At 56.8% G+C, this 27,992-nt stretch overlaps 1 protein-coding gene across 4 annotated transcripts; it reads right to left on the bottom strand.

Moving 5' to 3' along the window:
• Positions 1 to 467: 467 nt before the first annotated feature.
• FNBP4 (formin binding protein 4) lies at positions 468 to 27,855 on the bottom strand. 4 transcript variants are annotated; one of them, XM_077820743.1, is made up of 17 exons: positions 27,711 to 27,855; positions 23,025 to 23,117; positions 21,373 to 21,509; positions 20,898 to 21,087; positions 20,367 to 20,514; positions 20,143 to 20,263; positions 17,954 to 18,292; positions 16,582 to 16,792; positions 11,149 to 11,264; positions 10,408 to 10,512; positions 9,458 to 9,591; positions 8,305 to 8,483; positions 7,350 to 7,663; positions 4,378 to 4,522; positions 4,017 to 4,276; positions 3,054 to 3,211; positions 468 to 1,555 (listed from the first exon to the last, which is right to left on the bottom strand). In XM_077820743.1, the coding sequence occupies exons 1-17, from the start codon at positions 27,829 to 27,831 to the stop codon at positions 1,465 to 1,467; spliced, it is 2,862 nt and encodes a 953-aa protein (XP_077676869.1). In that variant the 5' UTR covers positions 27,832 to 27,855; the 3' UTR covers positions 468 to 1,464. The 4 variants fall into 4 exon arrangements, 3 of the variants coding, with proteins under 3 accessions (XP_077676869.1, XP_077676868.1, XP_077676870.1); XM_077820742.1 differs by having other exon boundaries at positions 11,149 to 11,267; XR_013346537.1 differs by lacking the exons at positions 468 to 1,555; positions 3,054 to 3,211; positions 4,017 to 4,276 and adding an exon at positions 9,029 to 9,129 and having other exon boundaries at positions 4,386 to 4,522; positions 11,149 to 11,267.
• Between the last annotated feature and the right edge of the window lie 137 nt (positions 27,856 to 27,992).

A 27,992-nucleotide genomic window follows, 5' to 3' on the forward strand; every position in this document is an offset into this window, starting at 1 on the left:
AGCACTGCCCGGCACCCCAAACCCCTGCCTGGCCCTGGCCCTCCTCCCACACCTAACTGCTGCTGGCTCGGGGGCTGCCCGAACACTCGGTCAGCCCCTGAGCCAGCTGCACCATCCGCTGCAAAAGTCATGAAGGCACAAAATCCGTGACAGACACTCTGCCTTAGTTATGGGCCCTACTGTACAGGCAGGAGGGTGTCCGAGGTGGCATCCAGCCTCCCTGATGAGATTCCCTGGCGTAGCTGAGCCTGCATCAACAACTGCTTTAGTGCACTCGTGGACCAAGAGCGCCTGCCTGTTCAAGTCAGACAGATCCCCCTTTGCTGGTGAGTTGGCACGGGCAGTGGCTGGAGAAGCCTGAGTCACCCAGAACGTAGCTCCACCATATCCCCCCAGCCCGATTTGCAGGCGCTGCCCTATGCTCAAGTGCACTGTCCATCCCGCGCCGCAGTACAAGAACACGCAGGTTCTGAAGTATAAAAAGGGATTTTATTCATATCTATGTACAAATTTACAAAGCCAAAAACTGGAGAAATACAAACGGCTGGAAACCCGAGTGGCCTTCCCTTCTGTGGGAAGAAAGTGACTTTTACCTGATTCTGAGCCAAAGAAAGAGGGAGAGGGAGGCTTAACATGGACAAAAGCTACTTTTACTGAAATCAGGGGACTGATGGGGAGCGAAAGGAGGTGGGGCCTAGAACAGGGGAGAACTAGCAAGCAAACAGCAATGCTTTTCTGTGAGTGGTTCCTGACACATGGCCTCCCACCACTTCCCAGGTGGGCCGCAAACGTGTCCAAGGGCTGACCAAAGGTTTTATGGCCCAGGCAAAGTGGACTTATCTAGTCTCTGCACTAGGCCCTGCAGACAACCCTGGATTCAAGTGAAGGGCTCGTCGAGCTCTCAGGGACATCCAGGCCACGGGCTGGCTCTGACGGAGGAAGTGCACACACGAGTTCCTACTCGGCGCGGGACAGAGCTGCAGCACCTTCGGGCCAGAGATGCTGGGAATGGCAACGCCAGGAGGCGTCCGAGAGAGCTAGGTCTGAAAGCCAAGGAAGAGCCGCCTTCTCCTTAAACTGCAAGGGGAAGGGAGAGGGTTCTGAGCTCGACTCGGCTCTACCAGCTGGGCCAAGCGTTGTGCGGGAGGCAGGCCCACCCGGTGCAGTCGCTGCCAGAGCCCAACCCCAAAATGGACTATTCATGCCCAGCACCCCCGCTGTGCCAGGAGGAGCCGAACGGTGAGCACAAGGCCGGTCAAGGCCACCCATTACCTAACAGGCCTTTCACATCCCAGCTCCCGCCCTGGAGAGGTCCCAGTCTAGGGGATTGCTGCATCAGCCCATTCAACTGAAACGGGATGCCCCAAACAGTTACAATTTATTGACAACAGTCGTATCGGTAAGAGGCTCTAAACTGTACATGTGTAAAAAAAACCCAAAAAACAAAAAAACAGTGCCGATGCCTCATGTGCTCGAAGTGGTTTTCCTCCGCTTGAGCCGTGCTCGCCAGTCCTCCGGCAGGGCCTCGAAATTGGCGTTCCTCTCTGCCATGCCACTGTGGGGACAAAGAGCCGCTCAGGTGCTGCAAAGGAGTCCGGGCAGAGCTCGTGCAGCCCACCCTCAGGGGCCTTATCTGCCCTTGGCAGGGGAGTGGGAGTAGGGGGGGGCACAGAGGGGACATGCACATGATGCAAAGTTCACAGAGTTGCCTCTGATGCAGAATGGCCAAATCAACCCTCCGGAGAGCATCAGGAGCATGTCAGCGGGAAACTGGCCCTTTGCGTAAGATCTCCTGGGGCCGCTAGAAGGTGCTGTGTCAGGGAGCAGTTCTGGGGGCTGGGAAGGATTCAGTCAAGTGTTGTCCCCTTGTTGCTGGGAATCCCCACCCAATGCATGACAGCTCAGTGGTCAGGCTTCCCCAGCTGCAGAGCTGATGGGAGGGTCCAGCTATCCGCCCCCACCGACCCACACACACCTGCTCCCCTCACGGGATGGGCAGAGGGGAGAAGTTTCTTATACACATCTTCACAGTGGGGCGTTCAGGCTCAGGCAGCCACTGGAAGGACCCCAGGGGAGAAGCTGGAGTGGCCACGAAACTCAACCCATGGGAGTTTTGTAAATACAGCAGCGGGAAGGACCTAGCCCGTGCCACCCAGCTCACTGCAGGGGGGTAGCAAGCTGAACATCCAGCAGGGTCTTCTCCCTCCCCATGCCCTCTCGCCTTGCCTTCGCACTCCCCAGGCCCCACTGCTTTATGCTGCGAGCCCAAAGATGCTGGCCAAGGACCCTGCCCAGCTTGGGGCTATGGGACAGCTAGCCCTACACACTGGAAGGGGAGCTGAGGGCTGTAGTTAAGCAGGTGACGTACTGAGTCAGCCGCCGCGCTGTGACTGGCGGAGAACTCCAGTTCGGCACAACGAGGGGTAAGTGGCCCAGCAAGGCAGTGCTGCCCCCCGAGAGGAGGCACCCAGGGCAGTGCGCTCTCTGCTGGCCTGGCCTGGGAAAGGGGGATCTGCTAGGGGAGCCGGATTTCCAACAAACGGGGAAACCACCCAGGCTGAGAGAACTGCTCGCGTGGGCAGGCTGGAGAGGGCTGATCCGAGGGGGAGTGCTCTAGGGTGCTCTGGAGATAGGTGAAGGGCGCCAGGAAGTGCCTCGCTAAGGCACGAGCAATAACCGGTCACAGATGTCGTGATATCCACAGGAAAAGAACCGCCCCCTCAATAACAGCAACGGATACAGCCAGCATCTGAGGGGCCAGGCCAGCGAGAGGGTCTCCTGGGGACTGTGGCTCAGAGAAAGGGGGTGAGGACCCCAGCAGCAGCCCAGCCCAGCCCAGCCACGCTGCCCTGTCAGGGGGAAGCTGGCTCTGAGGGGAGGAACGCTCCCTCCTGGGACCCCTCTGCTGACACTGCCACCTGGGGGGGCTGGCTGGTGCCCTGGCCAGGGGTGTAGCAGGACCTGGATTACGAGCAGCTGCAGAGGACTCCCGAGGAGCAGGCTCCAGGCCCACTGGGCCCCTCTCGATCCCCCGCCAGTCCCCCCGCCCATACCTCACTAGCTGCTGCTGCTTCCACTCCTCGATGCGCTTCTGAGAGGTGAGCTCCCGGTCCTCCTCGCTGGAGCTGGAGTTCTCTTCCTCGTCCAGCTCCCGCTGGATACTCTGCCACTTCTTCACCAGCGACGGCATCTTCGCTTTCCCCTTCTTGCCCTGCACACAAAGAAGGGGAAGGGTTGGGATCATGCAGGTGGCACCATGGGCACGGAGGAGTGCCCCTCCCACGCAGGGCCAGGGCAGGAGAGAGAGGAAGGCAACACAGACCCAGCCAAAGGAACAGAGGCAGAGTGTGTGTGTGTGAGAAAAACGGCCGATGCTTCCAGGCGAGCACTTCGTTCTGCTCCAGTGGCTGGCTGGGAGAGACCGGCGGGGGATGAGAGGGGCTGATCATTGAGAGTCAGGGGCACAAGCCCTGTCACACACTGCTATATTACCATAGTGGCTGCAAGCCACAGGTCAGGGCCCCACTGTGCTAGGGGCTGTACATTATTTATTAGGTGTATTACGGTAGCGCCTACAGGCCCAGTCAGGGATGGGGACACAGCCCCCCTCTTAATGCTGGAGGAGCCCCAAGAACTCCAGGGAAGCGGTGTGTCTAGCTACTGCCAGGGAGAGAACAGGCTTTCCCTCCAGCCACTTCAATGCTGACTAGCAGCAAGCCCTGCTAGCCCAGCGCTGGCCCCACGCACCCCTGGGGGCTGACCTGCCCCACACTAGGGGAGCCACTGCCCACGAGCGGAAGCAAGCTGCCTGAAGCATCAGCCCTTCACTCAGGGACCCCAAGGTGCACAACACATTAGCGAGCCTCCCCTTTACAGACAATCAGAAGGAAGCGACTTGTCTCCCAAGGCCACAAAGTCCTGACTCTTCTCTCACTGCTCGTGCCCACCCTGCATGCACAGCCTGGATCTTCCAGTGACTCCCCCACAGGCCTGGGCAGTGGCGAGCCCGCCCCTACCTTGTCCCTTCTTCCCTTGCGAGGTTTCTCGGGAGGCGGTGCTTTGGTGGTTGGGGGAGGCGGTGGCGGCGGCTGAGGTGGAGGCGGGGGAGGTGGCTGCTCCATGGCCCCCTTGGCAGGGAGGGCTCCTCGTGCGGGGGCTGGCTGCGCCATGGTGGCTGCGAGACCAGTGGGCACGGCACATTCCGAATAGCTCATGATGGCTGGTGCGGTCACGCCCAGGTAACTCGGCTGGAGACTCAGCCCCATGGGCTGAGGGCCTGTGGATACAGCAGAGAGATGGAGGTTGGTAAGTCCCTGGCAGCCCCCGCTGCAGATGCCACTCTGGCCTCAGGTAGGCCACTCCGGGGCTGGTACTCACTGGCTGCCATGACGGGCTGGCTGTAGAGAACGGGACAGCTGCCGATGGTCGCTGCTCGCTGAACCAGCCCCGTGCTCATCTCACCGGCTTTCCTCTTCTGTGGTTTAGCGGTGAGGGCAGTGGAGGTGCTGCCTTCAGAGTTACTCTGCAGGAAGAGGGGGTGGGCAGTCAGGGGGCTGGACTGAGTCATTGATTCATAGACATTAAGGTCAGAAGGAACCACTATGATCATCTAGTCCGACCTTCTGCACAACGCAGGCCACAGAATCTCACCCACCCGCTCCTGCAATAAACCTCTCACCTATGTCTGAGCTATCGAAGTCCTCAAATCGTGGTTTAAAGACTTCAAGGAGCAGAGAATCCTCCAGCAAGTGACCCGTGCCCCATGCTACAGAGGAAGGCAAAAAACCTTCAGGGCCTCTTCCAATCTGCCCTGGAGGAAAATTCCTTCCCGACCCCAAATATGGCGATCAGATAAACCCTGAGTATATGGGCAAGATTCACCAGCCAGATACCCAGGAAAGAATTCTCTGTAGTAACTCAGTTCCCACCCCATCGAACATCCCATCACAGGCCATTGGGCCTATTTACCATGAATAGTTAAAGATCAATTAATTACCAAATCATGTTATCCCACCATACCATCTCCTCCATAAACTTATCAAGTTTAAGCTTAAAGCCAGATAGGTCTTTTGCCCCCACTGCTTCCCTTGGAAGGCTATTCCAAAACTTCACTCCTCTGATGGTTAGAAACCTTCGTCTAATTTCAAGTCTAAACTTCCCAATGACCAGTTTATATCCATTTGTTCTTGTGTCCACATTGGTACTGAGCTTAAAAAATTCCTCTCTCTCTCTGGTATTTATCCCTCTGATATATTTATAGAGAGCAATCATATCTCCCCTCAACCTTCTTTTGGTTAGGCTAAACAAGCCAAGCTCCTTGAGTCTCCTTTCATAAGACAGGTTTTCCATTCCTCGGATCATCCTAGTAGCCCTTCTCTGTACCTGTTCCAGTTTGAATTCATCCTTCTTAAACACGGGAGACAAGAACTGCACACAGTATTCCAGGTGAGGTCTCACCAGTGCCTTGTATAACGATACTAAAACCTCCTTATCCCTACTGGAAATACTTCGCCTGATGCATCACAAGACCGCATTAGCTTTTTTCATGGCCATATCACATTGGCGGCTCATAGTCATCCTGTGGTCAACCAATACTCCAAGATCCTCCTCCATTACTTCTAATTGATACGTCCCCAGCTTATAACTAAAATTCTTGTTATTAATCCCTTTAAATGTGTGACCTTACACTTCTCACTATTAAATTTCATCCTATTGCTATTACTCCAGTTTACAAGGTCATCCAAATCTTCCTGTATGATTTCCCGGTCTCTCTCTAAATTGGCAATACCTCCCAGCTTTGTATCATCCGCAAACTTTATTAGCACACTCCCACTTTTTGTGTCGAGGTCAGTAATAAAAAGATTAAATAAGATTGGTCCTAAAACTGATCCCTGAGGAACTCCACTGGTAGTCTCCCTCCAGCCTGACAGTTCACCTTTCAATAGGACCTGCTGTAGTCTCCCTGTTAACCAATTGCTTATCCACTTTTCAATTTTCATATTGATCCCCATCTTTTCCAATTTGATTAATAATTCCCCATGTGGCACGGTATCATACACCTTACTGAAACCTAGGTAAATTAGATCCACTGCATTTCCTTTGTCTAAAAAATCTGTTACTTTCTCAAAGAAGGAGATCAGGTTGGTTTGGCACGATCTACCTTTTGTAAAACCATGTTGTATTTTGTCCCATTTACCATTGACCTCAATGTCCTTAACTACTTTCTCCTTCAAAATTTTTTCCAAGACCTTGCAAACTACAGATGTCAAACTAACAGGCCTGTAGTTACCCGGATCACGTTTTTTTCCTTTCTTAAAAATAGGAACTATGTTAGCAATTCTCCAATCATACGTTAAAGACATCTCCAAGGCCCCTCTGCTGAGCCAGCTAAACCCAGTGCCCCTCTGATGGGGGCTCTCTCTGGCAAGCAGATGTGCTTACTCAAGACAGCCCCAGGCAGCGCTGAACCTAAGCCTGGGTGACCCAGTGATGGAGGGAGCCCATCACTGTGTTGGCCTGCCGCACTGCCCGTCCCCCCCTACAGCTCTGGCACTGCACTGCCCCCCGTGTCAACCCTCCCAATCACCCTGGTGCAGCTGGCACCCACTGCCCCCACCAAATTCCTAGCCGTCGGCAGCTGCTGCCCCTACCTGTCCCTTGCACAGCTGCTCCTGAGCACAGCCAAGCGAACTGCTAGCACAGAGGGGCCTTGGGTCTTGTGCGCCTTTGGTCTGCCATTTAACATGACCCCACCCCAGGAGACAAATGGATTCTCCGCCTCGTGTGGGGGAAACATTTTGCACTCCTGGCAGAGGAACCCTTTCACGAGGGTGAAATCCTCCCGCAGAGAATAAGGGGTTTAAGGCTGTTCTAGAGCAGCACGGCCTCAGGCGGGAGCCGGGCAGCTCACTAAGGAACGCTTTGCCCCTTATCCATTGCACCTCCACTGATCCCCCAGGCTCCTCTTTGCCGGTTCACAGCGCAGAACCACGGCACGCCCAATGACCTCTCTGCCCATTAAAACTCACCTTTGCTCCCCACAAGAGCCAGGGCTGAGCAACGTCCCAGGACCACCTCCTTTCCACCGCCTCCTGGGAGGGGCCCTGGCAATGGCTTTTGGAGAGGGTATATCATTCATGAAAACCTTCTCTCCCAGGACTGGGAGTGGGGGGAAGACAGAGCTGCTAGGCAGCTAGCCCTCACCCATGGGGTGACAGGGGTTTGCCGCAGGAGGACACAAAACAGAGCCACTGGGAAACACGCCCGGCCAAGTGATGCCAAGCTGCCTGTTTCACACAGCACACCCGATCCGGGGCCCGCCCCGGGCAGCGGTCACTCCCCGCCCTCACCTGGCTGCTGGTGACGGCTGGGCGGAGAAGCGGTTTCAGAGGAGCATCTTCTTCTGTTCCTGGGGCTGGTGGTTCCTCGCTTTCCTCGTCCTCCATCTCTACCTCCTGGATCTCTCCGTCCTCCCCAGGAGGCGGTGGTGGCGGTGGGGGCGGCGGGGGTGACTCTGGCGGGGGTGGAGGAGGCGGGGGCACCTCCAAGGGCAGAGGGGGCTGGAGCACGGGGACAGAAGACTGAAGCATAGTCCAAAACGGAGTGAGCGGCACAAGGGACGTGGCAGGAACTTGGCTGGAGAAGGGCTCTTTGCTGAGAGGACCTGAGGAGACACATTGGTGCATGCCTGACAACCTGCCCTGGAACCGTTCGTGCCACAACCCATCCATTCCTCCGCACAGCTGTGTTGATCCCCTCCCGCGAGCAGTGGCAGGCGTGCGCAGGGCCCAGGTACGGCGCACCACAGGCTCTCTGCCCGAGCTGTAGGGCGAGGAGCTGCGTGCCCTCTGCGCACGAGGGCTCTTGGGGAAGCGTGTGGCAGTGCGACTCCAGCCGCCCGGAGCACAGTGCCTCCTTTCTGCGTTAACCCTGTCCACGGCTAACCGAAACCTGATGGCGTGTTGAGCCACGGCTCACTGGTGGCAGAGGGACCCTCTTCTCTTTCTCTGGCTCAGAGGAGCTTGTTCTGGCCCTATCACCCACCATCGGGGCCCCTCACCAGCTCACAGATTGGCCCTCACACCCTGTTACAGATGGGAACTCTGACAAGAAGGGACCGGCCCATTGTCAGACAGCTAATCCATGGCAGAGCAGGGAACTGAAGCCAGATCTTGCTAGTGCTCTAACCGTTGCACCATCCTTGGTATCAGCAGCTCTCCAGCATCTGTAGCCACACACACCCTCCCTGTAGCCAGTCCACACTGCTTCCCGCTCCCCCATCTCACAGCCTGGGCTCCCCAGTACCTGTGGAGTTCTCCACCGTGGATTCACCACCGGACTCAGCTTTCTCCTTTGGAGCTGGTTTGGGAACAGCCTCAGCTTTACTGTCCGGGGCCTGCCCGTCCTCTTCCTCCTCACCATCCGGGAACTCCCACTGGGACTCTCCTGTCTGCTCGTTAACATAGAAATAGCGCCTATGGTCCCTAGATCACAAGAAAGAACAGGCGGCTTTACATTCCCTCCCCTGCAGCGACACGCAGACATGGGCCTTTCCCGCGACAGCGCTGGGCTCTCACCGGGAAGCCCCTCTTCTACCAGGGCTGCCATTCACAAAGGCAACAAACAACTCTGAGGAGGGAGGCGGGAGGTCAGAGCTAGCTCGCTCAAAGCTGTTTGCATTGCTGGCTTTGTGAATCCAGCCCCGAGCCCTCCCCTCCAAGAGAGAAGGGCTGGGAAAGCTGGCTAATGTTCACTGGGAGGAAGGAGAGGGGGGCGAGCTCTCTCTAGGAACAGGACTGTTAGGAACTGCCTCCGGAGTACAAACAGGGAGCAGCCCAATTTAAGCAAGGTGGCTGCTCCCCCCATGGGCTGTCGAGGTCCCATGCATGATACTCTTGGTGTCAAACATACAGTGAACGCTAGAGAGAGGGAGAGGCTCTGGGAGCTGAAAAACAAAAGAGCAAACATTTCAAACAATGAACAAACAATCCAGAAAAGCCAAATAGAAAAAGAAATGTTTGGGTCTGACCTGCCGGTAGGAGACAGTAATCTTGCGCTTGGTTCCCATCCGCAGCCAGGGGGGCTCTCCTGAGGGTCAGTGCTGTTAGCCGGAGTAGAGATCCAGAGGTCCTGCAAAGTGCACAGAGCTCTCGCATGCGCGACCCCCCGAGCCCGCCCTCCTCAGCGCAGCTACACTCGGGAGAGTAAAAACCAGCTCTGTCCAATCACCGACCCAAAGCCATTCCAAACACTTTTTTAACAGGGATTTTTTAGGTCTCCAATTTGGTGGCTGGCCCAAACTCTGTGAGTGCCGGAGGTTCTCTGCCTGCCCAGCACCGCTAACTGCAGCTGCTCTCAGTCTCCGTACAGATGTCGCCAACGTCGTCAGGTGGTGATGGTCACAAATCATGTCTGAGAGGTCAAAGGTCAAAGGTGAAAAGGGGAGAAGAGTGCGTACCTGTCCCAGTGGCAGGACCAGCCTTTAGGGGTGGCGTTTATTTCATACTGTTTTAGCTGTTCGGCTGCATCTTGCAGTTTGCGTTTGAGGTAGTTTCCATTGAGAGCTCCTTCGCGCCAGTCTGCAATCCGGGTCTAGGGGCAGCAAGCAGAGAAGCTGTCACACTTCGGCATTAAAGAGAGGGTGCAGCAATAGTAAATCCAGCAGCAGGGCAGCACGGGGGTATGCGGGGAGAGGAGAATACATGAGCTGCTGCACTCTGCTGGCAAAGGGGCAGTTCATGGTCCATTTTGGTCAATTTCAGAGTCACAGGATTTTAAAAATTGTAAATTTCATGATTTAAGATATTTAAATCTGAAATTTCACAGCGTTGCAACTGTAGGAGTCTTGACCCAGCTCTGAAGGCAGCAGTGCAGAAGTAAGGGTGGCATGGTATGGCATTACCACCCTTACTTCTGCATTGCTGCTGGCGGCAGTGCTGCCCTCAGAGCTGGGCGCCTGGCCAGCAACCTCCGCTCTCTGGCCACACAGCTCTGCAAGCAACGCAGACAATACCATGACGCCCCCTACAATAACCTTACGACCCCCCCCAACCCTCTTTTGGTTCGGGACCCCCCAGTTTGAGAAATGCTGGCCTCCCCCATGAAATCTGTATAGTATAGGGTAAAAGTACACAAAAGTCCATATTTCACAGGGGGAGACTAGATTTCATGGTCCGTGATGCGTTTTTCATGGCCGTGAATTTGGTAGGACCCTACCTGTGGGTGGTGCACAGGGACATGGACCTGTCCTGTCTGGGGGAAGGAATCAGACGATGAAGGGGGACAGTGGTTAGCTGCCTAGAGCTAGAGCAGTGGGCCCAGCTTGGCTTCCAGCACTCAGGAAATAGAAGGATGTTTGATTCCCAGGGACACACACAGGTCACCAAGAGGGTCAAAGGCTTCCGTTACCTCAGTCTGCAACAGCAGCATGTGGAAGTTGGACATGGATTGTCTGTTAATGCCCAGGAACTCCAGCTTACTAGTCAGGGTATTTGCCAGCTCTCCGATCTGAAACTGCCAAGAGACAAGGCACGCAAGGGGTGAGGATCAGCTTGCAGACGGCCCGCAGGCCCCGGGGGAGGACTGCCAGTGCTCACGCAGCTATGCCCCAGCTCCCCCGGGTAGCTAAGAGCAGGTGGGGGAGGCAGTGAGACAGTGCCCATGGGCTGTGTGGAGTGCCTGACTCAGAACCCGCCTCCCCTGATCCCAGCACTCCGCAAGCAGAGCCATTTCATGCTACCCAGCAGGGAACAAGCCTGCCCTGTGATGAGCTAAGAAGCCTCCTCCATCTCTGACTTGGAGGAGTTACACTTGAGTGGTAGGCACCCCGCCCCCCAGCACCACACAGCCACTGCCTTCTCCACGCGTTACACTGCTTCTCAGGAGCAGAGAGACGAGCAATACTCACATACCCCAAACCCAGCTCCACTGCTGTCCCCAACCCTCCAAATTCCCACCTACACCTGGGGCTGAGGCCAGAGGGCCACCCAACGGAGCGCTCCAGGGCTCCAAGGCCATGCTCCAACCCCCACATGGCTCCCTCAAGAGAGAGGATGGGAGGCAATCTGGGGACACCCCCCGGACAGAGACGCAGTTGAGACCCAAACACTAGTCAATACCAAATTCTTCCTTTCCCTGCCGCCCACCCACCTTCAGGTCCTGCTCCTCATCTTCTGCTTTGGGCGCTCCCTGCACTTTCACTTTGTCCTGGACCTCCTCTGGCTCCAGCTCTTTGTCTGACGTCTCCTCAGCTGCTTCTGCACTCGCTGCTGAGGGAGAGAAAACACATGAGACTTTCCTAACTGTTCCCACAGGGCAGCGCAATCACCACCCACTGCACGGCCCCCCATCGGCAGGCAGCTGTGGGAGGGAGTCAATTCAAAAAGCTTGGCCCTATCTGTCCTATTTTAAAAAGTTCAGGTCTGGCCTGGGCCTCCCGGGCAGACTCTGTGGACTCAGAAGGGAATGGGAGCAGGCAGAGATTTAAACAGGGCATCTGAAGAGGAGCAGTAGACAGCATCTTCTTCTGTTCCTTTATTGTTTGCAAATGAGGGCTTTTTGCCCATTAAGAATCCAGGCCGTGGTTAGGCCAGAAGACTAAGGCCATGTCTACACTACAAACTACGACCTAACTTACACTGGCACGTAGCCACGGCTGTTAAATTGCTCGTGAGTGCACATGTGGCTTCTTCTGTTGGCGGTGCCCACCCTCCCCAGGAGTGCTTGCATCAGTGGCGGGGCTGGTGTGGGGCATTGCGGGACAGCTCCTGAAGGCCAGTTACAGTCAACATAAGCAACACAGCATCTACACTGACACTGCGTCAACCTCATCACAGTGACCGTGACTCTACGCCGCTTGGGGAGGTGCTGTTACTAAATCGGCAGAGAGAGGCACTGATGTCGGTGGGAGCCAAATTTAAGTGAAGACACTCCCACAACTAGGTCGATACACGGCAGGTTATGTCGACCTAACCCTGTAGTGTAGGCCTGGCCTAAGACAGCCAGCAAGCTAGTTCACACCTATTTCACTGCAGTCACTGATTAATAATAAAGGACGGGAATAAAGGACGGCTTTACAGGAGTCATACAGAGCTGAGCTCCCGATACACATCCCACCTACAGCCCTGCTCCTGGCCCACAGCAGCCAGGCAGACAAAGCTCCCAAAATCCCTAGGGGTGCGTCAACCCAACAAGCAAACCCATGGCAGCAGCAAGCCTCAGGCTCTGGGCCAATGACTTGGGCTCAGGCTACGGGGCTAAGAACAGCTGTGTAGATGTTCCCACAGAGGCTGAAGGCCAGCCTCCAGGACCCTCCCCTGTGGCCGCGTTTCAGCCTGAGCGGGAACGTCTACACAGCTGTTTTTAGCCGCATAGTGAGAGCCCGAGTCATTGACCTGGGATGAGACTCGCAGACGTGGTTTTTTGTTGGATAGACATACCATGTTCACTAAGCCACAAGGCAAACCTCACGCAGCCCTTCCAGTTCGCCAACAGGTATTTAACTCCAGTGACTAATGAACGGGGAAAGGACATTGCTGTTAAAGATTCAACCCCAAGCTCCTTCCTTCAGAGCACGAGACCTGCCCCCGAGCAGCCCTCCAGCCCAGCCAGCGAAGGCCTGCGAGAGAGCAGGACACATACCCAAAGGAAGAATGAAATCCCAGGCAAATCACCTCTAATCTGTCTCTCACTCTGTTTGTGCAGTAGCGGTCACGAGGCCGGATACTGGCTGGAGCTTTTGGGTGTTAGTGTAATAGACACCAGACACCTTTTAGGATGGCACGGCCGGCACCTGCTGTTCTCACCCAAGGACGGCTCTACAGCCCCACACACAGACCCAGCCCTCCCCACCAGCAGGGCCAGGCAGCTAGGGGAGAGGCCTCTCCCCTTAGGGAGGGAGGAGGGCTGTTACTGGGGCTGGACAATCAGCTATTGCACAATCTCAGTTCGCACTATGACCCCTCCCCCGGCCTGAGCTGTTCATCAACTCTCAGGCCTCTGCAAGGCTGTTTCCATTCAGAGGAGAAATCGAGAACACCAACCAGGTCTGTGCTTTGGTGCAATCCTGTTTACCTACAAAGAATGGGCAGGGAGTCCTGTCCGCTGAACACACCAGGAACAAACAGCTCGCAGCTTCCTTGCTGCCCAAGGAGCCATCTCTGCTCCTGCCCAGGGCCTTAGTCTCTAGGCTACGAGTTGGGTTTTTCCAGCTATGACCACCACCACCACTGTAAGAGTGGAGGGTCTGGGTGCTGGGATCCGGGCATCCTCTGGGTGCTCTCAAGTCAAGGCAAAGAGCGGAGGCCTGGCAAGGACTGCTCTAGTGCACGCATGCACAGTCAGCCACAAACTCGCCTCTTTCCGCCCATCTCATTTCACCATGAGCCTGAGACCCTCCTACCCCAATCCCCTCCCGCCCACTCCATGTGAATTGCCCTACACCAGCCAATGGCTCTGCTTTCCTCCACTGGCTCCTGTACCTAGACCCAGCCAATAGGACATTTATCTGCATGGTTTCCTCTATTCTAGAAGAAGGTCCCCAGACCCTTCAGAACAGCTCCCCACCCTTCCATGGCTCGGGAGGCAGAGTCAGCTTTTGGGGGTGGGATGGGAGAAGAAGAGGCCCAGCCAGTCAGTGAGAGAATGCACAGGGATCCTTCATTTAGCTCTGGAGCTGCTGAGGCCTTCAGATCCTCTAGTACCATCAGTTACTGCGGAGCAGCCTGCCAGGAGGCAGCCACCAAGATATAGCCCAACATAGGAATGTTTTCCTGGGGTGAGGGTGTGCGGAGGTGTGTGTGTCTGGCACCTGCTGACTCCTCCTGGCTTCCTCCTTTCAGGAGGCCTCCCTGTGACCTTTGAAAGCGGCAATCACAGACCAAGGGAACCACACATGCTGCTCTGCCACAGGATAGAAGGACAACCCTGGAAATTATGGTAGGGCCTAGGAACCAGCTGAGATCATGGGACCCCTGCACTAGGCACTGTACATTCAGGGTAACAGACTGTCCCTGTCACAAAGACCTTGTCATCTACATTGAGAGAATCTGTAAGGGCGCTCTGGACCTGAAGCAAGAAGTCCTTAGGGGCATGGTAGGGAATTGGTGGCCCAGTCAGTGGGGCATAGAAACCAGAGGCTTGATCCATGGGGCGCAGCTGTCCATGGGGGGGACCCAGGCGGGGAGCGATCCATGGGGCATAGCTGTCCGTGGCCGTGGCCGATCCGTGGGGCACAGCTGCCCAGGATGCTGGGAGCTGTGAAGCCAGCCGTCTTTGTGGCAGAAGAGGGGCTCTGGAGAACTCAAGGCCAAACTGCCCAAGAAGTTGGAATCCAGAAAGCCAAGCAGCAGGGGCAGAGACAGCCTGGCTTGGTTAATACAATACCCTGTAACACAGAATGCAGAAGCCGGGACAAACCTCCAGCCCTCTCGAGGTGTGCTAGGTTAATCAGGGCCTGGCAGGTCTGGCTTGGCCTCTTGTGCCATGGAGGGCTCCAGACTCTGTCACACATCCATGGATCAGCCCATGCAGACAAGCGCCCCTAACAAGTCAGACCGTTATACCAGCCTAACGAGTCAGCCCTCGCTAGTCCTCACGCTATATTAGAGGAAGGCAGGACTTCTGCTCCAGCTCTGGAATGCCTGCCCATCCAGATGGGTGTATCCATAATCCACATCCCAACTAACCACTGGGCAAGAAACTGAGCCTCATTTGGCAGTCCCTGGGCACATGCACAAAGTACCACATACAGGGCACTGCGAGGACCAGGGATTCAAATACAGCAGTGGACTGGACCAATATAACACCTGCCCAGCCAGCCCTGCCTCCTGCAACCACAAGTCTACAACGGATTCTGCCTCCAGCCCTAGCAGTCAATATGTGTGGGCTGGGTCAGTGGTCACTGAGCATTTGATGCTGACCAGGAGGTCCCAGGAAAAGCGGAGTCTTGGATTGCCAGGCCGTTTAGAGCAGGGGTTCTCAAGCTAGGGGGTTGGGACACCTTAGGGGGTCATGAGCTGCCAGCCTCCACCCCACTTTGCATCCAGCACTTATAATGGTGTTAAATATATAAAAGAGTGTTTGTAATGTATGGGCGGGGGGGGTCGTCACACTCGGAGGCTTGCTATGTGAAAGGGGTCACCAGTAGAAAAGTTTGAGAACTACTGATTTAGAGCCTCGCAGACGGCCTCCCGTGCTGCAAGCCAATAGGAAGCAAGGACAGCAGAGCAAGGACTGGTGTGACCTGCTCTCTGCTGCCGACCAGGTGGGCAGGCCCATGCAGAGCTCCCCAGGCACTGCTCAGTGTGCACTTCTGCTTTGCAGGAGAGGCTGGCCTAGCTCGTGGCAGCAAAGGCCAGACCAGAAAGGAGTGGCACCCCCTGACCCACAGAAATGGGGGCATTTGGCCAATACACCCAAGACCCCAGCAGCAAGCGCAGTCTATGAGCATCCCCAAACATCCACACCGCAGCTTCAAATCCAGCAGTGGGCAACCTGCGGCCCATTACGGTAATCCGTTGGTGGGCCTGAGACAGGTTGTTTACACTGACTATCCGTAGGCACGGCCGTCAGCAGCTCCCTGTGCATGGTTAGCCATTCCCCGTCAATGGGAGCAGTGGCCAGCACTTCCCTGCAGCCCGTGCTGCTTCCTGCAGCTCGCATTGACTGGGAACGGCGAACAGTGGCCACTGCCCACCACTGCTCAAGTCCCTTCCCCACAAGCATCACCTCTGCCTCACCCACCCACCGTGCTCTCAACCCAAACCCTATCCCAGCCAGACACCAGGAAAGCAGCCTGCCCCATTCAGAGGTGAGACAGACAGCAGGTTTGATGCATACGCTGATGACCCCATAGCCTCCAGATCCTCTCCAGGGCCCTTGGACCTGTCACACAGGACAAAGCCTTGAACCACCCCACAGGACTGCTGGAGGCAGATGGGACGTACCCCCAAGCACCCTGTCAGGAACGGAGCTGCTCTGTGGCAATGCTGTCCACAGCTGCGAGGCTCTGCAGTGCAAACTCTGTATGGCTAGTGCTGATCAGAGACTCAGCACAGACCCTTCACAACCACCCAGCTCTACGAACTGATACAGTGAAGCCAACCTCTGTCCCACGAGCCAGCTCTGAACTGCTCCCATCGCTCTGGTGCTCCCCGAGAGCAGAGCCCCAGGCAGATACAAAATTTGTATCCGCACCTGATCCGCAGGCCGCAAAAATGGTCCACGAATATCCGCATCCATGGATATAAAACAGTTCTCTGCAGATTTGCAGGGCTCCGGGCTCCAAGTGCCAGGGGTGCTCCTCCCTGTAGAGGGCATACACAGAGCCCCGCAAGAAGACACTCATTGCTAATAACCCAGGCATTACCACTGCTGGGCTGCAGAGAGAGAAAAGAGATCGGCATGGCAGTAACACGGCCCGTGCCCTGCCCCCTCCAGACAAACCCTCAAGCTGCCAACCCCTGCGATGTAAAGGAGGAGACCTTGCTGAAAACTGCAATTTGGTGCATGAGGGTGCGGCTCTCCCTGCAGTCACTGGCTGGGAAGCGAGGGCCTTGGCTCAGGAGGCGTGTCTCAAATTACCTGCTTCCTTGATTTCTGGAGTCTCTCGGCCAGTCTTGCTAGAGCCACGGCTGGTGGACTCTGGGCTGGCAACCCCGACAAAAAGCTTCCACTTCCCTTGCATGGAGGGCAGCTTGGGTGCTGTATCAAGAGATGCTGACTGGCTCCCATCGGAGAGCGGGCTGGAACCCGAGACACTGCCATCTCCCTCCTCCAAGGCTCGCAGCTCCGCCTGCCACGAGACCAGAGGGTGAGTGCCGCCTTGGGGAGTAGCCCCCAGCACTCACAGAAGGGGAGGGGAGGAGGGCAAAGCCTCAGGAGGAGCTCCACCCCTGCTGATATGCAAGGAGGTGACCTCACAACAGAGGGCGGCCAGGCCAAACCTGAGTGGGGCTGCGACCCCCTGCGCCAGGTCGCCATGCCCAGCCCTGTGGAATGAGTGCAGAGGTGCATACATGTAATGGTGGGTCACAAAAAAAACAGACAAGGTGTAGTCAGTGGGTTGCCCTGGCGAAAAGTCTAGGAACCACTAGCCTAGGTTGTCACGAGCCCCTCTGGCCTAGAAATCTGGGAATCCACTGGCGGATGTCACATCAGCCTGGCCCAAGTGTGCCCGTGGTGAAGGGGGGTGGTAATAATGGGAACCCTGATATTGACCCCGGAGCTGGGGAGCAGTCCCTTTTCCCAGAGGAGAGAGACTCTTTTCAGAGCTTTCCATCCACTGGCAATTCTCTCCGACTGGGGAATTGAAACAGTGTCAGCTACAGGGGGTCACAAAACACCTCCCCCCGCCCGGATTTCTACATGCAATGCTCCAGCCACTGCTGCTCTCCTACTCCAGCCCTGCTTCCTACCACGGGGAGCACAGTGCTACTTCGGCCTGGTCTACACTTCAAATTGAGATCGACCTAGCTACAGCGGCCAGGGGTGTGAAAAGCACCTGCCCCCTAAGCGCTGCGGGTATGCCGACCTACTCCCGGTGTAGAGGCGAGAAGGGCAGCAGCAGAACACTTCTGATGACCTAGCTACCACCGCTCAGGGGTGTAGGTGGGGGAGGGATGTTCCTCCAGCACTGGAGAAACCCCTTCCATTGCTGCACAATGCCTCCACTCTACAGTGGCACAGCTGCAGCACCACAGCGCCTGCAGCGTAGACACGGCCATGGGGTCATTCTGCCGGAGGAAGGAGCGTGCTGTGTGGTGTCTCCCTGGGCACTCTGCCCCATAGGTGATGGGGGGCAGTCCCTGAACCCCCACTTACTCCCTGGCACAGACCACACAGGGCAATTGTGGCTAGGTTTTCTCTTGGCCCACCTGGACTGTTAATGACACAGGGGTTCCCTCCAACAGGAGCCCGGCAGCACCCGCCCCCTTTTCCCCCAGCTGCCACTTACCTTCTTCCTCTCCAACACCATCTCCAACTCCAGCGTGTCCTGCTCCTCCTCCTCCTCGCTGCTCTCCCCTGACTGCACTACACTGCACAGACCCTCCTGGGAAGGGTCTTCCAGAGCATCCCTGCAAGGGTCCTGCTTGTCAGCAGCCACCGCTACTTCCCCCGCAGCCATCTCCTCCGCTAGCACCGGCTCCACCTCCTCCTTACAGATCACCTTCCTCCTCCAGCGCTCCTCTTCCTCCTTCACCACCTCAGGGACCAGCGGAGCCAGCAGGGATGCCGCCACCCCCTTCTTCTCCTCTTCACTGCTCGAGAGGGCCTGGACGCCTTCATTCACCTCCTGTGGGACAGACAAGAGTCATGGGCTCTCTCCCACTCCAGAATCGCCACTGCCCGACAGCCCGAGGGCTTCTCAGACAGCGGCAGAGGGAGGAACAAGAGATCCCTGCAATGAGGGCCTTTTCCCAGCCAGTGATTTGCAGCAATCCAGGAACAGCCATCCTCCAGCCTCCGATACCAACCAGGCTTAGGAGGAAGAACCCTGTAGTGGACAATTCTGGAGTAACGAGCCTCTAGAGAAAGTACCTTCCTAGCCCTGTCTGTGAGAGGTTCAGTACTTAACCCGCTGCATCCCACCCAGCAAACACCGAGTTATGGCCAATCTCTTCTGGGACCCTCGGGGCTGCTGGGGTCTGGGGTGCGCTGAAGGCCTGCAAGACTCAAACATCAATGGGGCATGGTGTACGGGGACTTCTTCTTAGCAAGGGACTCCTGAGTGCGGCCTGGGAGAAGGGGCTAGTGGGAGCGTCTGGCCCTCCTCCTCTCCCTCACCCCCACAATGTCCTCTCTAAGCTGGACAGCTGCAGCCTTTGCAGACCCTTCCCATGGATATTTTTCCACCCTCTGACCCGTCTCCTTCACAAGGTGGGGGATCCAGAACTGAACACAGGCCTCCTGGGGAACATATCTGTTTGCTCCGGGAGGGGGGCGGCACTAGAAGATGGGCAGTAGTTTTTATTCTGTTACCATGCAGCTGGATATTCCATGTGGCCCCCTATGCATGGCATGCCCTCTCTGAACTCCTCCACAAGCCTGTCCTCCTTCAAACTCCACCTCACCCCCCACTCCCACCAGGGATGTTACACGGGGGGACAGTGCAGACGGAACACTTCCCAGCCACAAGGTCAGTGAGTCCCTTGGGCAGCGCATTCAGAAAGAGAATACATGCTTCTCTCCACGATCAGCCTGGGAAACTCAGTGCCACAAACTGTCAGTCAGGCCAAGAGTCTGGGAAGGCTGGAAAGAGGAGCAGGAGTTTCTATGGAGGGCAAAAGCCAGCCTCCAGTTATTGGAGGGTGCGGTCTCTGGGGGCAGATTGGCCCATCACTGCCTTGTGAAGGGCTCCTTACACCTTCATCAAAACAGAGGCTCCTGGCCTTTGTCCTTCTGATCCGGCACAGCAAACCCTGAGCTCCTCCCCTCAAAGTGATGCCTTGGCCTGGCATCGTCTTAGTCACCGGGGCAGCTCTCAGGGTGTGTGCAGAGCAAAGGCCGCCCACATCGCTCCTGTTAGCCTCGCTGAGTCGACGCAGCTTCAGCAGAGGAAGCAGGAGTCTCCCTGCGCTGCTAGCCAGGTGCCACGTACTGCCGACTGCTGCACTGTGCCATCCCCACAGAGGGAATCAGATGCCCAGGAGTAGCAAAAGCTCCCAGTGCTGGCAACTTGCTCAGTACTGCAGGATCCACCCAGCAAGGCAGCCCTTGCTTTGGAGCCTGCACAGCCCCTCCACACAATCCAATTTTCATTCCTATACCCCCAGACCCCTCCTGCAGGTGACCAGACCAGAGAACGCCCAGCTGCCATGCTGAGCTGCCCTTCTACAGGGGTAAGAAGAGCGCCAAGTGAACACAGGATCCATTGGAGCCATTTCTCGAGCAGAATGGCACTTGGAGCATGCATCCCACCACTAGAGCAGGATTTTCCACCTGGGGAGGTGGGGATGGGGAGCCTGGCCTCAGAGACGCCCAGCTGTCCAAACTCAATGGCTAACTTAGGCTCCTCTGAGCTCTCTAGCTCCTTCCTGGCCCCTCTGTTCCCTGGGAGCCCAGGGGTGAGGCTGACCTGCAGCGTGATAGAGCGTCTCATTGAGATGTTCTGCAGGAACAAGGAAAGGGGTGACTCCCACTGACCTTCTTCACCTCTCGCTTGGGTAGGACAGTCCCTCGGCTAATGCTGGCAACAGTGACCCCTTTCTCCTGAGGGTACAGGTCTGCAGCCACCAGGAAACTCCCATCGACACCTGCCACAGAACTGGGGAGGGAAAGCAGAGGCTGTGACGGGCACATACCAACAGGCAGAGCCACCACCCCCTCTGTGCCCCAAAGATGGCCCGGCCCCGCCCTGCTGGCCTCACCTGGGCTGATAGCGCTGCAGCCCCTGGACCTGGGTGGCGAGGTACTGCGGCAGCTCCCAGGTCACCTCGTTGGTCCGCGTGTTCCAGTAATAGTAGCAGCCAGTGTTCTCATCCCAGACCTCCTGCCAGTCTCCCATCTCCACGCCCACTGAGGGAAGAGAACCAAAGGCCATGAGTGAGCAGGATGCTCCTAAGCCCGCAGCCCGGCGCTAGGCACCATGGTCCTCTCCACGTGCCTCAGGAGACAGGGACCCCACCATCTGTCCCTGAACTCACCCCACGCGCCAGCCACTCACCAATAGCCCTTGGAAGACACAAACCTGTGTGTGTCGGCCACTAAGTGTTTCATTCTTGGGGCTACAGCACAACATTCATCTTCTGACATCACAGCTAGAGAGAACGCGGCTGTTTCCAGGCAATGAAAGGGACACGGGGGCTGGCGTGCTGCCAGGGACGGAGGCCCCCCCAGCGCCCCGGCTGGAATGGCTGCCCGCACGCCCTGGGGCAGATGAACCCGGCAACAGAGCTCACCTCCTGCCAACGAGCACTGCGTGTCATACTGCCACTCCGCCGGCTGGGCAGAGCCCGTCCCGTTCGCCGTAGCCGAGGGATGGCTCGAGGCAGGCTCCTTCGGCTCTGGGCGCGGCGGAGTCGGCGGGGGCGCAGAGGAGGCACCAGTTGATTCAGCAGGCTGGGGCGGAGCTGTAATGGCATCAATCTCCTTTGAAAACACAAAATGTTTACAAATGAATTGAAGCCCCAGATTCGGGACAATCAGCGTATTCCCCTCCATGGAGAGAGCAGCTGCTACCCCAGGTGAGTCCTCCAAACTCAGCAGCCCTGGAACCCTGTCCACCAGCTTCATCCTCCACCCCGCCTTCCACCCCAGCAAAAGCTCATTCGCCCACTTTTCTCCATAAGCACACTCAGGTCGGTCAGAAGGTGGTGACCCTGGAGCCCTGCCTGTCGTCCCTTGACTGAGACCCAGGGCAGGATTTCTACTCACCGCCAGAAAGTTTGCCAGCGTGCTGTCAATGTCTGTCGAATTGCTGCCGTTTGCATCTGTGGACGGCACTGATTTCTCAGGTGCCTCTCCCTCCTCATCATCACTGTCTGCGTAAGCACCGAGCAAACGTAAGCCACCTAGGCAGAAGAGAGTTACCAGTGGGAGTTTCCCTCCACCCTCGGCTGCCTGGGTTTAGACGCAGCTCCTCTGAGATGATCATTACTCATACTGTGGTACAGACTTGGGGTCTCGTGGCACTGAACTGACACACCGAAGACATGGTCCCTGCCCCAAAGGGCTTACAATCTCATTTAAAACAAGATGCAACTTTGTAACCATGGAGGCTAGAAGCTTGCTGTGCTGAATGTGCCATGTGGGCCCCACACATCCCTACCAGACCTCTGCTTTGGAAATGGCAAGGTCACAGGGTACTCCCTCCTAAGTACTTATTCAGGGCAGTCCGGAATGTGCCAGAGCTGTGTGATTTAAAGCTTATCGAGGTAATTGTTGTGGGCAGCACTACAAATCAGGAAAGCCAGTTGCCTATCCCAGAGTTGTAGGCATTTCAACTGTTTAACTACTGACTAAATCTGAACAAGTAACAAAACAGATGTAATCATCTTTCAGTGAGCTAAATCAGGCCACGAGCATGGAACTGCTGTAAATGAAAAAAGCCCTCTGCCAGCAACCTTTCCACTGAGATGAAGCCATTCCCTCCAGGGGCCAACAGAGCACTCAGCTCCGGATTCCAGCCTGGGGTGGTTAGCTCAGTGGTACGCACAAATTCCAAAAGATGGCTCCCTGATGGGCCCTGAAGGTGAGGACAGAGGGGAAAAAACAATTGTATCTGCTCCTTGTTTTATTTCATAATGGTCACTAACAAAGGGCCTGAAGAGTTTCTTCCACTCACTCTTCATGTCACAAATCCAGGTACCTGGAAAAAACAGCTAGACAGAAGAGTCTTGGAGGACTAGAGGGTTTGACACTTGAACCTAACTGAGGCTCGGTCTGCACTAGGATTCTAGATCAATATAGCTTGCATCTCAGGGGTGTGAAAAATTCACACTCAAGAGATTTATCGATACTGACCTAATTCCTGGTGTACACAGAGCTAGGTCGATGGAAGAATTCTTCCATTGACCTAGCTACCACTTCTCGGGGAGGTGGATTAACTATGGCGATGGGAGATGCCATTTTAAGCACAGACATACCCTGACTGAGGTGGGAAGGGATTTTTTTTCAAACTGCATGAGACTGAGCGACCAAAACAAAGCCAAAGGATTGGAATAAATAGCCAACTAAAGACTCAACACCACCTCATCATCAATTAGAGCTGAGGAAGATCGCAATCCGCTGAGTCATCTGTGAAATCCTTCAGTGAAACAGGAAAACAAGACCGACATCCCTGAGCCTTCCAAGGCAAAGCACAAGCAAGAGGAGCTTGCTTTGAAGGATCTGTTAAAGCCTCCTTCACACACACACAGACCAGGGCCCAAACGCCATGTCTGCCTTTGCTAGCTGCCTTCCAACGACAGCACTTTGTGCCCAGAGCGTCCAGCGCCAGACAGACACAGACTTGGCTGCTTGCCCTTAGTAACTGCAGACTGCGCTAAAGCCTAGGGAGAGCAAAGGAGGAGAAATGCCCCACCTACCTGTTGGTTTGACAGCTGCCGGTCCAGCAGGTGCAGTCATTTGGGGCGGGTTTGGAGCTGTTCTGGGAACCTCCCCAGTCACCTCGGGTTCATCTGGGTGAAGGAAGGAAAAGTGACAGGCACTTCAGTGGCCCACATCCAGGGAAGAGCCTCTGCCACCAAAGGAAGCCGGGGAGGGGAACTCCCTGCTCCCATTTCCCAGTAAGCACTGTGTGGGGTAACATCTTCCGCTCCACACGCTCCCCTGGGATGGTCACTGCAACTTGTCCTGGGGAGCCACTCACAGGCTCTGCTCCCAGCCCTGGGGTACCATCCAGACAGCATAGCCCCAGCCCCCGAACGGTTACAACCAAACCTCAAACATGACTCAAGTGACTGTACCAAGCTGAGGAGAGGGAGGAGGAAGGCAATGAAAAAAACCAGCGGCTACGCATGGCAGCAACGGGCCGTGTGCACAACTGGGCAGCTCGGACTCACTGCCAAGTTTTCTCTTTCATAAATAAATAAAATCAGCTCTCGCCAAGAGTCGTGGGCTGGCTGATTGCTTGTAGGCAGCATGTCTTAAGGAGGGAAGTGGAAGCAGAGAAGTGCATGACGTGAAGCAGGAAAAGGGACAGCTGTGCCCCTGCTGTTGCCCAGGTGGAGCCAAGCAGCTGCAGGCCATTCTGCGGGCAGACAGCACAGCAACCTCCCCATCCTGTGCCCCTGAGCAGCTCCAGCACCACCACTGCCCAGCTGCTAATCTCTCCAAGGAAATTCCCCAGAGACCATATGGCTTAGTCACCTACTGTACAGGTTTAGCTGAGGTGCAGATCCCTGCTGTGCAGGAGCCCTGAGCACCACTCCCACCATGGAAACTCCCAGAATGCTATGCCACTGATTCCTGGCTCCTGCCCAGAACAGGCAGGAAGCCCAGGCCTCAAGCTCTGCACTCGGTCCCTTATTGTCACTGCGCTGAACGAGTGGAGACCACTGGCACAGAATGTGTTTTAACAACTGTATTTTGAGATCTTTATTTTCCGCTCAAAGCTTCTTTTAGAACAGGGGTGGGCCCCTACGGCCCATGAGCCACATCCAGCCCATCAGACCATTTACTGTGGCCCTCAGCTCCTGCGAGGTTGGGGGTTTGCCCCGCTCCAGCTGGGGAGAAGGGTCAGGGACCCCGCTCCGGCTCCTACATACCCCCGCAGCTCCACTGGCCGTGAACCGGGGCAGCACACAGAGCCACCTAGCCGCGCCTCGGAGCCGGAGGGGGGACACGCTTCTGGGAACTGCTTGTGGAAAACACCACCCAAAGCCTGAACCCCTGAGCCCCCGCCCCAACCCCCTGCCACAGCCCTGATCCCCCTCCCGCCCCTTGATCCCAGCCCAGAGACTGTACCCCAAGCCCCTCATCCCCAGCCCCACCCCAGAGCCTGCACCCCCAGCCAGAGCCCTCACTCCCGCATGCCCCAACTCCCTGTCCCAGCCCTGATCCCCCTCCCGCCATCAAAACCCCTCAGTCCCAGCCTGGAGCCCGCTCCTGCACCCTGAACTCCTCATTTCTGGCCCCACTCCAGAGCCTGCACCCCCAGCCAGAGCCCTCACTCCCTCCTGCACCCCTACCCCCAATTTTGTGAGCATTCATGGCCTGCCATACAATTTCCATATCCCGATGTGGCCCTCAGGCCAAAAAGTTTGTCCACCCATGTTTTAGAACCTGAAATTCAGGCAACTTGCAGGGTGGCTCACTGCACAGCTGGACAAGGATCTATGCCTCCCTTCTGCCAGATACTGATTGGCATTCCAGTGAGGCACTAACCTGGCACTGACGTGACTAGGAGCTGGGGGCTGCCACTGGTGAAATTATCACATCATTAAGGCAAACAGGGCAGAGGCCTTTTCATTGGGCTAGGTCAGGGAAGCCATAGGTTCTGTGGGGAGGGAGGCCGGGAAGTGCAAGAGAAGACATTAACTTCCACCATGGGAATGGCAGAATGGTCTTTTGGGAGCAATGGATGGGACGAGATACTGTTTTGCTAGTGACTGGGGGGGTCTGGTCCAGCTGTTCACGTGTGTCCAATTCTCCAAGACCTGCTACATCCATTGAGAGCAACTGAGTCAATCTGTTACCCAAGACTGAGCCTTCTGCTCCAAAGCAGAACACGCTGTAATTAAGTCTGTGCAGGGCTGCATCCAAGGTCAGATGCCAGTAATGCACCAAGCAAAAAAAGGGAATAAACCCCAGAGTGTAACATCAGCGCTACCCTTTCCAGCGCCTACCTCCACAATCTACAGACCCTTTGCTCCCAAACTATGACTGCCACTACACAACTCCGCGACGCCATGTCTGCGATAGGTAGAGAATCCAGCCACTCACAGCAGGAGCAAAGGACACGGGGGGCTGAGCAGACAACTCCGGAGAGATGAACAGAACCAACCACCCCAACAGCTTCCACTCCTACTTTGGAAAGGCAGACACAGCCCATACTGACCAGGCAGCCACAGGCCAGACAATAAACAAAAGCATCAGAGAGCTGTGAGGACCTAAGGAAAAGCCCTGCAGGTCTGCAATCCGATAAAGAAACCCCTAAATAAATGCGATGCACCAACATGCTACCAGAGATAACCTGACCCATTAGACCAGTGGTTTTCAAACTTTTGTACTGGTGACCCCTTTCACATAGCAAGCCTCTGAGTGCGACCCCCCCCCCATATAAATTAAAAACACATATATATTTGACACCATTATAAACGCTGGAGGCAAAGTGGACTTTGGGGTGGAGGCTGACAGCTCACAACCCCCCATGTAATAACCTCATGACCCCGAGGGGTCCCGACCTCCAGTTTGAGAACCCCTCCATTAGACTGTACGGCAGCACCCAGCTATTCAGGCTGAGATCAGCAGCCCTGTGTTCATCACCTTGCCAGTGAAGGCTACAATACACATGTAGACACCCACCTAGTGACCCCATACCTACCGCCCTGCCAGTGACAGTTACAACACACAGAAAGGCACCACACAACCCCGCACTCTGCCAATGAGGGCTACAACACACACTTAGAAAACGCTGACTGACCCTGTACCCACCACTGTGCCAGCTAGGGCTACAACACACACATAGCGAACTGCTCAGAGACACTGCATCCCTGCCAGAAAGGGATACAATACACATGTAGAAATCCAGCCAGCAGCTCTGTGTCCACTGCCCTGCCAGCGAGAGCTAGAATGCAATATAGAAACTTGCCCGACCATGGAGCAGGGGCGATTAACAATCATCTTCTGGGGCCATTCCTACCAGCAGTGTAACAGACAGCAAACATTATTAGCTCACTGCTCTTTTGGGGAGTATGGACTTCAGTTTCAGTTAGTTTCCCCAAACCTTTTTTTACCATTACAGCGTTGACTTAGCCAAACCCCCATTCTCCCCCCCTCCCCGCAATGCCACGAAGCACTCAGGACTAAACCACACACTCCTCATGTAACCCTTGGTGCTGGCTGGACAGATCGAGCTTCCAGCATCTAAGGCCAAACTGACAGTCTGAGGGAACTTGGAGTGATCTCCGCCAATTCCCACACCCTGAGCCCTGCTGGCAGGGCGGGTGCTGCCCCTCCATTGCCAGCCATCCCCGAGTAGTCAGGACAGATATGGCATCAGGTAGGGCCCGGGCCCAGCCCACACTGCACAGCGCTGGCACCAGGGGTGGACAGGCCCTGCCGGGGAGGGGACAACAGACTGGAAGGGACAAACACACCACCCAGGGCAACACCCCCCGCCCCTCTGGGACCCCCACCCCTCTCAGACACCCCATCACAGCCCTGCCTCCCTTCCCCGGACACCCACCTCTGCCCCTACCTCCCTATACGCCTCCTGGCCCTCACACCCGCAGGACACCTCCTCCCAGCCCTAGCCCCCTCAGATACCCCCGCCCCGGCCCCTGCCTCCCTATACAGCCCCGGCCCTCGCCCCTGCCTCCCTTCCCCAGGCACCCACCTCTACCCCTACCTCCCTATACACCTCCTAGCCCTCGCCCTCACCCCCCCCAGCGCACCCCCTCCCAGCCCTAGCCCCCTCGGATACCCCACCCCGGCTCCTGCCTCCCTTCCCCGGGCATCCCCTCCTCGACCCTACCTCCCTATACACCTCCTGGTCCTCGCCCCCCCAGCACACGCCCCCCCCGACCCTAACCTCCTCGGATACCCCCCCCAGATCCTGCCTCCCTATACAGCCCCGGCCCTCGCCCCCGCCTCCCTTCCCCAGACACCCACCTCTGCCCCCACCTCCCTATACACCTCCTGGCCCACACACCCCCCGACCCTAACCCCCCAGATCCTGCCCCCCTATACAGCCCCGGCCCTCGCCCCCACCCCTGCCTCCCTTCCCCAGACACCCACCTCTGCCCCTACCTCCCTATACACCTCCTGGCCCTCGCCCCCCCAGCACACACCCCCCGACCCTAACCCCCTCGGATACCCCCCCAGATCCTGCCTCCCTATACAGCCCCGGCCCTCGCCCCCGCCCCTGCCTCCCTTCCCCACACACCCACCTCTGCCCCCACCTCCCTATATACCTCCTGGCCCTCGCCCCCCCAGGACACCCCCGCCCTGCCTCCCTACACACCCCGCGCCCGGCCCGCGCCCCGGCCAGGCCGCAGGCCCCAGGCTCCCGTCGCAGGCGCCGCCCCCGTGGCCCGCCCGGTCCCTACCCGCTTCCGAGCCCGAGCTGACGTCGGGCGGGGCCGGCCCGTCGCGGGCGGCGCGGGGCCCGGGCGGGGAGAGCTGCAGGATGGGCCGGCGGCCCGGCGCCGCGCGACCCTTCTTCCCCATGGAGCGCGGTGCGGCCTGGGCCGGGGGCGGGGCGCGAGATGGCGCGCGGGGCGTGTGACGACACACCGGGGTGGGGCCGGGCCAGGGGGGCTGTGGCGTCACAGCGGGGCGGAGCTTGGCCAGAGCCGGGTGGCCATTTGCCGGGGCGGGGGAGCTTCTGC

Source organism: Eretmochelys imbricata, chromosome 6, assembly GCF_965152235.1.
Source record: "Eretmochelys imbricata isolate rEreImb1 chromosome 6, rEreImb1.hap1, whole genome shotgun sequence".
In the NCBI taxonomy this organism is placed as follows: Eukaryota; Metazoa; Chordata; order Testudines; family Cheloniidae; genus Eretmochelys; species Eretmochelys imbricata.

What these genes read in the sequence shown, in the direction of transcription:
- FNBP4 (XM_077820742.1), bottom strand. Translation starts at nt 27,831, where the DNA reads ATGGGGAAGAAGGGTCGCGCGGCGCCGGGCCGCCGGCCCATCCTGCAG. An exon ending in TGGTCCTGCCACTGGGACAG is followed by an intron (nt 8,484 to 9,457) that starts GTACGCACTCTT and finishes CTTGTGATCTAG; the next exon opens with GGACCATAGGCGCTATTTCT. An exon ending in AAGCAGCAGCAGCTAGTGAG is followed by an intron (nt 1,556 to 3,053) that starts GTATGGGCGGGG and finishes TTGTCCCCACAG; the next exon opens with TGGCATGGCAGAGAGGAACG.